This window comes from Acomys russatus, chromosome 4 (assembly GCF_903995435.1).
Source record: "Acomys russatus chromosome 4, mAcoRus1.1, whole genome shotgun sequence".
Classification (NCBI taxonomy): Eukaryota; Metazoa; Chordata; class Mammalia; order Rodentia; family Muridae; genus Acomys; species Acomys russatus.
Window position 1 is genome coordinate 6,384,577 of NC_067140.1, and position 12,542 is coordinate 6,397,118.

A 12,542-nucleotide genomic window follows, 5' to 3' on the forward strand; every position below is an offset into this window, starting at 1 on the left:
CCGTTTCTCTCTGGGGACTCAGGGTATAGACTAGAGATCTCTCTAGAGGTCTCAGTCTTACAACAACCATTGCAACTCCAGTTCCAGGAGATCTCAATCTCTAGCTCCAGGAGATCTGACACCCTCATCTGACCTCTGTAGGTACCAGGCATGTACAAATACACATATATACATACATGCAGGAAAAACAAGTATAAAAAGTTCTGAGAGACAGAAGGTTATGGTCACAATATAAAGAAAGATGAAATAATAAGACCTTAAAAACAACCTCCAAAGCAACCTGGGGAATCTGCCTGTTCTGTGAGTTTGTAGTAGGGAGGATGGTCTATGTCTGACTCACCATCTGTTCTTGGCCCCAACACTCAATGAGTGCAAAACTGTCATCTTGAAGAGGTTATGAACACCTCAAAAGACACAGGATTTGAGGCAAACATAAATACCAAAGAGGAGGGCAACTGACATGGGGATAGTAAGTTGTTACAACAATTATTTTTTGTTTGTTTGTCTGTTTTTTGGTTTTTCAAGACAAGGTTTTTCTGTATAGCCCTGGCTGTCCTGGACTCACTTTGTAGACCAGGCTGGCCTCGAACTCACAGTAATCCGCCTGCCTCTGTCTCCCAACTGCTGGGATTAAAAGTGTGCAGCACCACTCCCAGCTAATAAAAGTTTTAAAAACTAAATCTATCTCAAAAATAAAATGACACAAAAAAATTGGGTGCCAAGTGAGGTGGCACACCTGTAATCTAACCTTATATGAGTTACTGAGGCAGGATGATTACAAAATCCAGGCCAGCCTAGAAATTTAGCAACATTCTTTCTCAAGATAAAAATGTTCTAAAGGGGAGCATGGCTGGAGATGTAACTCAGTGATACCAAGCTTGGGTAGCATGCAAAAAGCCCCAGGTTCCACCCTTAGGACTGGGGCAAAAAACAAAACAACAAAGAACCTTCCAGAAAAAGGAAAAACATGCATCTCTCTTTAAAGTAAAATGAGAGTGGGAGAGTGAGCAAGTAGATGGGTGAAGTAAGTTTGGAAAGTACCCCATTTGTCTTTAATATTTGAGTAAGACAATTAGCATAAATTAATAATCAGTGTTGTTTTAGAGCTTTGCTATAGAACCTTTCTTTAGCCTCCTCAGCAAACTATTTTCTAAGGAGAAATATGTTCAAGCTGACAATCTAAGATAAGAATGAAAATTCTATAAGCTTTAAGCATCTATACCAATCATTATTTAAAAAAAAAAAATTAACAAACAGACTTCTAAATAAGCCCACGCAGTCCGGATAGTAAGATAAAACTGTAGTTGTCTATATCTATCTATCTATCTATCTATCTATCTATCTATCTATCTATCTATCTATCCTATAATTTATAGATATATGTCTATAATCTATATATCTATAGACTGTAGTCATCTATAATCAAGATATCACCTGTAGACTGCTGGAAAAAACACAATTTCAACTTTGAAGCTGACATTTACTCTACACACTATTAGGCTAATGTCATAGGCCATCGATTCCTGCATGAAAAATTCCTTGGGCTCTAATCTCAGCACTCAGGGAGGCAGAGGCAGGTGGATCTCTGTGAATTTGAGCCTGGTCTACAAAGTGAGTCCAGGACAGCCAAGGCTACACAGAGAAACCCTGTCTCAAAAAAAAATTAAATAAAATATTGGGCTCTTTGATAGGCTGTTATGGTCTGCTAGGAACCTGCTCCCTGGCCTGTCTCACTTAGGTCATTCCTGACAGCAGCTGTGGCAATTGCCTGTCAGCACACTAAGGCATAGCCACCCTCGGGTTCACAGCACAACACTCCCTGGTGAAAGTGCCAGCGAGTGTGACTTTAGCTGTGGCTGTTGAGTGGACAGTGCTAGAGAATGGCCCCAGGGCCTCATGCACGTGAGATGGTCAGCCACCACCACGCGGTGCCCCGCGCTCTTCTTCTTCTTTCTTCCAGCCACAGCTTTACCCCCAGAGCACACTCCATTTCCTCATTCCCAGGAGCTCAGACTATAGAGTGATCAAGTTCCCACTGGCCAAGGCCAACAGTAAGAGTAGAGGGGCGTCCCTAAACCCTTCTCTAACTAATTTCACCCCGTCTCCTACCGTTTCCCTGAGCCAGGTTCTATGCCCTCATTTTTCTTGTAATTTTTCATAATCTCAGATTCTAAGTAAGCAAAACCATCTACAATGAGGCTTGATCACAGAAAGCAAATATTGCAGGCTGACTTGGGAATGCCAGTGGACTCAGGTACTGCCTGCCCTATTACACTACTGCACCTTTTTTGCCAGCACCTTTCTGACACTCTAGCTACCCAGCCTTTAACCAGTAACCCCTCAGGTAGGCCAGACCCCTTGGAAATCTTTATGGGGGCTGGAGAAATGGCTCAGAGGTTAAAAGCACCGGCTGCTCTTCCAAAGGTCCCAAGTTCAATTCCCAGCAACCACATGAGTGGCTCACAACCATCTGAATTGAAATCCTGTACCTTCCTGTGGCGGGCAGAATAATGTATAAATAATAAACAAATAAAAAAATGTAAAAGTGGGGCTGGTGAGGTGGCTCAGAGGTTAAGAGCACTGTCTGTTCTTCCAAAGGCCATGCGTTCTATTCCCAGCAACCACATGGTGGCTCATAGCCATCCATAATGAGATCTGGTGCCCTCTTCTGGTGTGCAGGCTCACATGTGGGTGGAATACTGTCTAAATAATAAATAAGTCTTCAAAAAAAGTTGAAAGTGTTATTTATTATTGTATATGTGTGCACGGTTGAAGGAGGAGAACGTGCACCACCATACACATGTGGAGGTCAGAGGACAAAGTGCAGCTGCTACTCTCCTTCCACCTTTACATGGATTTTGGGGATCAAACTCAGGTCATCAGTCTTATACAACATGACCCACCCCACAGACACCTTCTCAAAAAGCAACCCTGATACATAAGCGCTTCTGTTTCTGTTCTCCTGCAGCTCCCAGGGGCTGGAGAGATGGCTCAGCAGTGTAGAATGCTTGCTGATGCTCTTCCAGAGGTCCCAGGTTCAATTCCTAACACCCACATGACAGCTCACAAGCATCTCTAACTACGGTTCTGGAGGAGGAGGGATCCAACACCATCTTCTGATCTCTGTGGGCATCAGACATGCAAGTGATGCGCAGACGCACATGCAGACAGAATGACCGTATCAGTTAAGAAATTATTTTTAACTTGATCCCAGAGTTCTCCCTCTTACAATTCTTACACCATTCTCTTCCCCTTTGCTTACATGCCCAGTCCTTAAAAGAAAAAACAAGCCTTAAACTACAGTGTAGGTTATTTTGCAAAGTATTATAATAACCAAAACAATGCAAACAGCTTGTTTCCATTCACTCCCTTGGGTATTTATTCTCCTTCCTGATATATCTTCAACTCTTCAGAAGACAACTGTGCCTTCCTATTTGTTTTTCTCATACCTGGCTTTTGGCTTTTACTAGGCACTGCAGTATCTAAAGCAGTAGTAAGGACACTAAAAGGCAGAGAGAACGAAGCATGGTTTGCTTTCCTGCCTGGTGTGAGATCTGCTGGCTGAACAACTAACAAGCAGCAGCAGCAGACGGTAGAAAGAGCACCAGACTCCCAGAGCAAGGTCAAAGTTAAAGGTTAAAGGTACTAGTCTGAGCTCTAACACTTTAATAGACACTGGCTTTGGACATGGTATGAGCCTTGTCTGTAAAAATAAAGCTGATTATCTGACAAGATATAATACTTGGTTAGTTTATTTGTTTGCTTTGTGTTTTTATGAGACAGGATCTCTCTACATAGCCCTGGCTGTTCTGGAACTAATTATGTAGACCAGGCTGGCCTTGAAATCACAGAGATTGGCTTCCTCTGCCTCCTGAGTGCTGGGATTAAAGGTGTATGCCACCATGCCTGGCTGGAGAATAATCTAATAGTTTAAAAAATACTCTGAAAATGGCTAAGCCTTTTTTGAAATAGTGTCTTATTATGTAGCCCTGGCTAGCCTGGAATTCGTATGCAATCCAGACTAGCCTCAGACTATTGACAACCTTCTTGCCTCTGCCTCCCAAATGCTAGGAGTTCAGGGATATGCTACTAGGCCTGGCTTTTCTTTTTCTTTTAAGGCCTGATCATGTTAAGTAATCTAGGACTTGGTGTTTTCTTATCTCAGCTTTCTAAGCACTGGCATTATAGTTCTGTACCATCATGCTTATGCTATTTGAGAGAAAAAAAACAAAACAAAACACAAAACACCCATAGATCTTTACATTCTGTACTGGTGGTTACTTCTCTTCATCACTGGAGCCAAAATAAGCATGACAAATTCACCCACTTCTTGACAATTCTGAGCTATAGACAAGATTACAGGCATACTAAAATAAAATGGGAAGAATACCAACAAATGATGAGACAAGTTAACATGAGCTTCTCTTAAAATATCTGGAAAATGCCTCCTTATGGTCACCGCAGGACATGTTTCTCTGTAATAGGGTTGGTCTACATTCTTTTTAGCTCCCTGAAGCCTTGAAAGGGTTTGGGCAATGTCTTAGGCTAAGAGCAAATTATGAAGAGAAAGATGAGGTTAAATAGTATATGTGCTCCCCAGGCACATATGGTGAGGGCAAGAGTTTCTATGCGCAAAATTGGGAGGGGAGCACAACTCACTCTGTAAAATCAAGGAAAACATCAGACCAAGCTGAAGCGTCCCTGTAGCCTCAGAGAAGCTCAGACACTAATCAAGGGATTTTCTTTTCTGTTTGTAAATGATGCGTGTGTGCCTTTCTGGGGGTCTGTGCACAGGCACGCAGGTGTCCATGTGGGCCGGAAAAGGGCACTAGATCCCCTGGAGCCGGAGTTATAGGCAGTTGTGAGCTGCCCAACCTAGATGCTGGGAACACAACTCAAATCCTCTGCAAATCTCTTTGCTGTTGACCTCTCTCTCCAGTCCCAGTGCAGTGTGTTTCTCTCATCTTTCTTTCTTTCTTTCTTTCTTTCTTTCTTTCTTTCTTTCTTTTTTGGTTTTTCAAGACATGGTTTCTCTGTGTAGCCTTGGCTGTCCTCAAACTCACAGTAATCTGCCTGCCTCTGCCTCCCTGAGTGCTGGGATTACAGGTGTGCGCCAGCATGCCCAGCTCCAATACATTTCTATATGATCAACCACTGCCCCTTTCCTTCTCCCGCTGCCTTTTCTGTGGTTATGAAGGCAACTAACTTGTGCGTTTACATGCTGCCTCAGCCATCTTGTGGCTTTTCAGGGCCAGGGAATGGCCCATGCCCTTAATTTTGTCTCAGTCCTCAATTATCTGAAGTCAGTCTGGTCATGTGTTTCTAGCATGGGGCAATCAAAACCAACTATGCTCCAGTCTCAATCTTGGAGGCATTAAAGGTAAATGCTGAGCAGGCAAGACATGGCCTAACATGAGAATCTGGAGTTCAAGGCCAGTCTGAATCACATAGTGAGACCCTGTCCCAAAACAATAACAAAGATGCTGATGGTAAGTGGCTTTAGTGGCTGAGCACTTGACAATCATGGTTCCTCTGTTCAGTCCTCAGTACAAACAAAACAAGTACACCTCATCCCAGGCCAGGCCAGTAAGGCATCAGTAAGGCGGGAGGACTCCACATTAGTGATTTTTGTATCTCCACAGACTATACCAACAAGAAGCCAAAGCTGAGACCTACTGAGTGCAGCCCTTACCACTTACATGGCTCCGGTCTGGGATCTGCATTTTTAAAACAGTCCCTTACCTGACTCTGATGATTACCAAGACTGAGGACAGGTCACTTCCTTATTGAAGCTAACCTGTCTGCTTGCTCCTGCCCTGAGAATACTCTTTTCTGTGGCCAAATATGAGCTTTACAGTTGTAGAATTTAGTTCCTTCCTCCCCTTCATGGCACATCATTTTAGGTATAGTTCTTTGTATACACAGAAAGATGGCATTTAATGGATAGAGATTTCTGGAAAGACTGTGGGGCAGTCAACAGAAGTCAAGAGGATGTTTAAAAGGTTCAGACTGCCAAAAGAGAGAGCATAAAGTCTGTTGAAAGTCAAAGGAAGGAGTGACAGAAGAAGTCACAGGGGTGAGTATGGGGTTGGTAAAACACAATAGAATTTAGTAAAATATATAAGGCAGCAGAGCTAGAGATTACCGAGGGCCTTGCTTTGCACAAAAGAAAATTATCACCAACATCTTTTGGTACTCTCACCCCTTCTCACCCCTCACCTTATCCACATACTTTCTCAATTCTTGCCTCTAAGAATGTGGTGGACTCACACCAAGCTATACAAAACAACAGAGTAGGAAAGAGTTTCTGATGTGTGCAGGGAGGGACAAGAAAGACCTGCTTGTCTTAACGTCTGCTACCTCACATTATGCTTTGCATTTGCTGAGTCCTGGTGGCTGTCAACTATGTCACTCATCATGGACAAAGATAAAAATGAGGTGCCCTCTGCTGGGTGTGGTAGTGCACCCCTTTAATCCAAGCTCTGGGGAGGCAGAGGCAGGTGGATTTCCTGAGTTCAAGGATAGTCTACAGAGTGAGTTTCAGGACTCCCAGGGCTACACAGAGAAACCCTGTCCCAAAACCAACACTCCATGATCAAAAATTGAGTTATACTGCTGACAGCAATCCCTTATGAACACGGTGATGTTTACCAAAAGGTCACATTGTAGACTTAATGTGAGAGTCTACAAACTTTTGAGAGAACTCTGTAGCCTGTATATATCACTAGCCTTGCATGTAAAAAAAAAAAAAAAAATTGTCCTTATAGAAGCACCAGGTATGGTGACGCACGCCTTTAATCCCAGCACTCAGGAGGCAGAGACAGGCAGTTTGAGGCCAGCCTGGTGTACAAAGTGAATTCTCTGACATTTAGTTTCTATAAGGAAAAAAGCAAAAACAAAAACAAAAATTTTTTCCTTATAGGAACTAAATGGCAAAGCATTTGGATACTAAATCAAATATTACCTTCACATTTTCTATTTAAGTTGATCATATTATTTTTCCTTTCAGAACTCTATAAAGTAGAAAAGCTTCAATATATGACTGAATTTGCCCATGGAAAAGAAAAGTCAGGGGAGACATCAAAGAGTAAGTTAAGAAATTAGTTTTTTAAAGTATTCCCATCACTAAAAATCAAGCAAAATATTTTACTTAGTATTCTGATGATATGAAAATTAATTAATAATAGAAGAAAAACATCTGTACATAATTTACCTAAAATAAAACAGGCTTTACCTTGTCATTTAGCAGTGGTTTGATCTCTGTGAGCTGAACATCCTGAAGTTCATCCATGAGGATGGCTCAGAGTAGATAAGTCTCAAGAATAAACCAGTAACTCTGAAACAGAAGAGAAGGAAGAGAAAACAGATGCTTACGCTGGTGCTGGACACATACCATCATCCACTCGGATGTCGGAATTTGCTCTGTGTACAGCAGCAGACACAGAGTGGAGGCAGACTAACTCTCAAATGGCCTGTCCTTCTTCCCTCTGGTATTCATACCTTTTCACAGCTTCACACCCCACCCCCAAGGGTGTAGGTAGGACCTGTGTCTTGCTTTTGACTAACAGAATGAGGCAAAGGAGATAGAATGTATACCAGTGCTTTTATATGGTTACATTCCAAAATATTTTAACATCTGTCTTGCTGCAAGACATTTTACCCTGCTAACTTTGTTGAGCCAGCTGGCAAGCTATAAGCAGGCCAAGTGGCAGGGAACTAAGGTCAGCTTCCTTTAGGACAGCAAGAGAGAAAATACAGAAAGAAACTGAGACCCTCGGTTCAATAATCTTTACAAGAAACTGAATGTTGCCACCGACCACATGACCTAGGAAACAGATTCTTCCCCAGTGGAAACTCAGCTGAGAGTTAAACCTAACTGAAACCTTGTTTGCAGCCCTAGCAAGGAGATATAAAGGTGTGTTGTTTCAGGTTACTATGACTGTGGTAACATTTTAACAAAGGAACAACAAATACAATAGCCTTTGCAATCATGGGGTATGTATCTTGGTTCCTAAAGATGGATAAGAGAACACTATTCTCACAACTGTGCTTCTCGAAGCAACAATGTGGAGAGAGGGTTAAGTAAGGCAACAACCGAAAGTTAATGATGCAGAATAGGACCCTGGATTCATAATGGCAATGGCAGTAAAATTGGATCCACAACTCTACTGAGGAATCTCAGTGTGGGTAGAGGGTGGTAGCTGACCTGTGAGATGGCCGTCTATGAGTCTCGTTCTCCTGGATTCTTGATAGTCACACTCACATATAATCGCCCACCCAAATAAATCAGGAAGGACCAACATTACTAATAGAACATAAGAGAAGTGATAAAATGTGACTTTTCAGAGTTCTGTTAATGGGCATTATAGCTTCTGTGATGTAGAACTTCCATCACCAAGAGAGAAAACCAGTATATTGTGAGGATGCCCACAGACCTCTGGAGGTCCATGTGGAGGGATCGGCATCCCATTACCAACCTGCTGGCCTTGTGATCTTGCAAATAAATCCTAAAAGCCCAGTCCAGAGCTCAGATGTCTAAGCCATAGAAATACCTGACGGCAACCACATGAGACACTGGCCAGAACTGCTCTGCGAAGCCTGTTTCTGTGTCCCTGACCCACAGAAACTATAAAGATAATGAATAATTTTATTGTGAAGTGATGTGTCCTATAGCAATAGGTAGCCAGTAAAAAGGGACCACGCTGTGGAGTTGAAAGAAAGGAAGGTGGCTGAGGGAGATAAGGTAACTAACCAGAAAGCCTTCCTTCATCCCATCACACAGCCATGGATAGATTGTAAACACAGGATACTGCAGGCACCTGACTCTCACCCTGACTTCAAAGCTCCACACTCTTTCCCTTCTGTCTTGTCCTTGGACCCACAAAGTCAGGACAAATATTAACTCAATGAGTTTGCGCCACTTACTGTGCAAGCACTAGGAAAGATCAGAGAGTGTCCCTGCCTCCTAGGAACACACAAAACAGCAGAGATGGCAATGGTCTATAAAATGACAAATAAAAAGAAGAGACAAGCATTCCAAGTGGAAACAATTGCTTCTAACTGGTGAGAATTAGGAAAGCCTCCAGAAGAGCCTGGTGTGCTGCAGATGACTGGCAGCTGAGGAGATTATATTCTGACCAGACCCACTGTGAACGGAAATGATTTACTACATCTACCCTGGCTTACAATGCAGTGCACTGCAGTGTATCTGCTGCTGTTCCCGGGCTCACAAGGCTGTCTGATACTGTGGTTTGCTGCCTCTGGCTAGCACAACAAGAGGCACTGTGCTACATATCACAAGCCCAAGAAACAGAAACTCAAAGCTCAGAAGGTATAGCTGATTTTCTAGTATGCATGTGGCCCTGGGTTCAAACTTCAGCTCTGAAAAAAAAAATGCCTAAGATTTTATTTATTCATTTTATGTTTATCACACAATGAACTATGGCTGCTTTCCATTTGGACTTTATATGATCACTTAGACCATGTGAAATAATAGAATAATGAAAAGTTATTTTACTTACAATTCTTCCATTCAAGGATAACCATATTACCATCACTACTAGCAAGGCAGAGGCAGGAGGACTGAAAGTTTGATGCCATCCTGGGCTACACAAGAACTTGTCTCAAAACACAAATTTTAGTTTGTCCTTTTCTCCCATGTGAAATGGTGATATCCTGTCATTGTGTTTTCCAAACCACTTGCTTTATTTCGTAGTCCAATTCACTCACAAGGAAGTGTCACAAACTTCATTGTGGGTGTCCGGGCCTGTCAGGGAACATCAGGTCTAAAGTTAAGACAACCACTTACTGCTTCTCTCCATTGCTTGGTTCTTTTCTAAGCCCAGGCTAGCCCCAAACCTGTTATGTATCTGAGACTGTCCCTGAACTACTGATCTTGCTTCTAAGTGGTGGGATTGTAGGCATGTGTCATCATGCCTGACCATCTCCTGTTTCTACAATAAAATAACAACAACAACAACAATAATGACTGTGTCAGCATACACCTAGATGCAAAGTCAAGAAGACTGTCCCCCGAGCTTGGGCAGATTAAGGAAGGAATGCTGGGGCTGCTCCAGGGTTATTTAGAATTTGGCCAAAAGACAGGAGTATTTGCTTTCCACATATGAAGTGACCCAGTGAATTCTTTTTTTCTTAGTTCCTGCCATTTTGAGCCCTTGCCAGTAAGCAGTTTTATAATATCTATAAGAAAAGTAAGATCACATGGTGGAAAACTCCATCTCCTGATCCCTCAGCTGCACAGACTGGCTCCCTCCTGGGGATGTGGCCTGCAGTTCCGGCATCTGCTGCCAGGTCCCATCCTGGCACAAAGAGGTACCGATATTTTCAAAAGGCTGGTAAGATTTTCATAAGCCCTCTTTCCTAGTCTTGAGAGGAAGTATGAAGAATGATAAAAACACAGTCGCTCTTCAACTGAAGGAAAAAGGAAAGGCCAAAGCGGGCACCAGTTCCATGCCTGGAGTTCTCTCACATCAATCTCCCAGTAAGACATTTTCATTTACTTTATAAATAAGAAACTTAGGCTTGAACCAGCTCTGAAATTCTACATGTAAGGAACCAGGAAATGACTTTTTTTTTCTTTCTCCAATATACCATAATGCCCATACTGAGCCCCACAGGCTGGTTATGGAAATTTGAATCAGTTCCTTCCTCCCCACCCACACGGTGGCACCCTGTGAGATAAATCTGATGGATGCCTAAAGCAATCCTATACATACCAACAATGACTCAGATCCCTTGGAAATGGAGGTCTGAGTCATCACTCCAGGATAAGAACTCATTCTTTCAGTAGCTCATTAAGGGCAAGGAGAACATGAAGTAAGGAAAAAGGGAATTAAATTCCAGGTATCTTTTGGTTGCCAGTTTTAAAAACAAGGGCTACCTCTCACTTATTAAAATAGTGCGCTGCAAACTTTATACACTCTCCTGGGGCTTTTATCAGTTCTGAGGGATCACAGTCCAGCATGTTATCTGTCACTAAGGACAGGCAGTCATCAGAGACGAGAGCGTAGATTGAAGGAGTGATCACTGACAGCATCTCTAATAGCGAGCTAGAGCAGCAACTCCATTATCTTCATCCTGCCATCTTCCACACAGAATACATTCAATATTCTTTATATAACAAACTATATGGATCTTTAAAAAGACTCAACAGGCCAGATCAACTAGAAGGAGAATATACCAAAAGGAATGGTTTGTAGGAACCCAGCTGGAAGGTAACAGTCCATCAAGCAGCTGCAGTTACAAATGTAAAGGATAAAGGAGGGCCTAGGAGGGATGCTCAGTGCTGAGTACTGGCCCAGCACACATGGGGGCTGAGCCTCAGCACCAGTGAAGGATAAGCATAAGTTAAAGGGAAATTAAAAGTTGATTCAAAAATAGCACAAGGTCAGGGAAGAAACATGTTTTTGTCAAAGTTTCTGGTTAAGGGAGATAAAAGAATGATGATTCAAATGAACTAAAAAGAATAACAGATATTAATGAAAAGTTTTCAATTAAAATCAGGACTCAGAGAGATCTGAGTTCAAGTAAGAGTGAGATTTAGTGAGATGAACCCACAGGTCATCAAACTACAGAGCCTGGGTCCTTCAGAAGGACAAGTGAGCAGTGGAAAGTTGAACCATTAGGAGATAAGAAAACATTTAGAGGCACTGGAGGAAAAGCAGAAACACAATGTCAGAAAAGTCAAGGGAAAGAAGTTTACACAGTAGAAGAAAGCTGTCAAATGAAGAGGGAAGGAAAGGTTGAGGACTGAAAAGGCAGGGAACACTGATGGAACACAGTCTATGGCCTGACTGCTGCCGGGTCCACGTTGATGTCCATGGCCCGTGTTGCCACTGATGGCCAGGTGGAGAGCCACGTTAACATCTGTGATCCCAGCTGCATCGGAGGGCCTTGTCTGGGTCTGGGGCTCTTCTGCAACTGGGATCCCTGTTCGTGGTCTGTGCTGATGTCAGAAACTGTGTGGAAGCCCATGATGCGTGCGCCCATCGACCAAAAAGAGCAAGTAAGCTACTTTGGCAATAATGTCGGTGACTATAGACACAAAGTTGAGAAAGAGAGACATGGGAAACTTCTGTGACAATCCCCCTATTCTATCCCGTCCCCTCCAAAATAATAACAGCCTAAATAGGAGGCCATCAAAGAGAACTCTTAAAAACGGTGACAGGATGCCGAAGCATGGCTCTCTACTGCTGATGGCGTCCAGCAGGGATGTGCGAGAGGAGGGACCTAACTCTATTTAAGGGGCAGGCCACTGAGTGTTTGACCACGATCCAGTGAGTATATAGATTTGGGGGGGATGGTAGTGGGGAGGCCGCAAAAACAAGGGGTGGTGACTAGAGAAGAACTGGGAAGCAAATGTGATAGGGGCGTATGATGTGAAATCCCAAAGGATGAATAAAAATATTATGTTGGGGGGCGGCCTAGAGAGAGTCAGGTACCCTATCATTACCAGAGAGACTGGGGCCGTAGGAGGCAGTGAGGTCAGCCCTATGTAAGGATGCTGTATGAAAAACAAAAAC

General features: G+C 42.9%; 1 protein-coding gene across 4 annotated transcripts in view; it reads right to left on the bottom strand.

The window, feature by feature from the left end:
• Positions 1-12,542, bottom strand: part of LOC127187600 (protein NDRG3) — a 62,068-nt gene that overhangs the window by 36,131 nt on the left and 13,395 nt on the right. For all 4 annotated transcript variants that reach the window (XM_051143660.1, XM_051143658.1, XM_051143659.1 and 1 more), the window contains exon 2: positions 7,235-7,336. In XM_051143660.1, coding sequence (XP_050999617.1) covers positions 7,235-7,291 — 57 coding nt within the window. In that variant the 5' untranslated portion in view covers positions 7,292-7,336. The remainder of the gene's footprint in view (positions 1-7,234; positions 7,337-12,542) is intronic.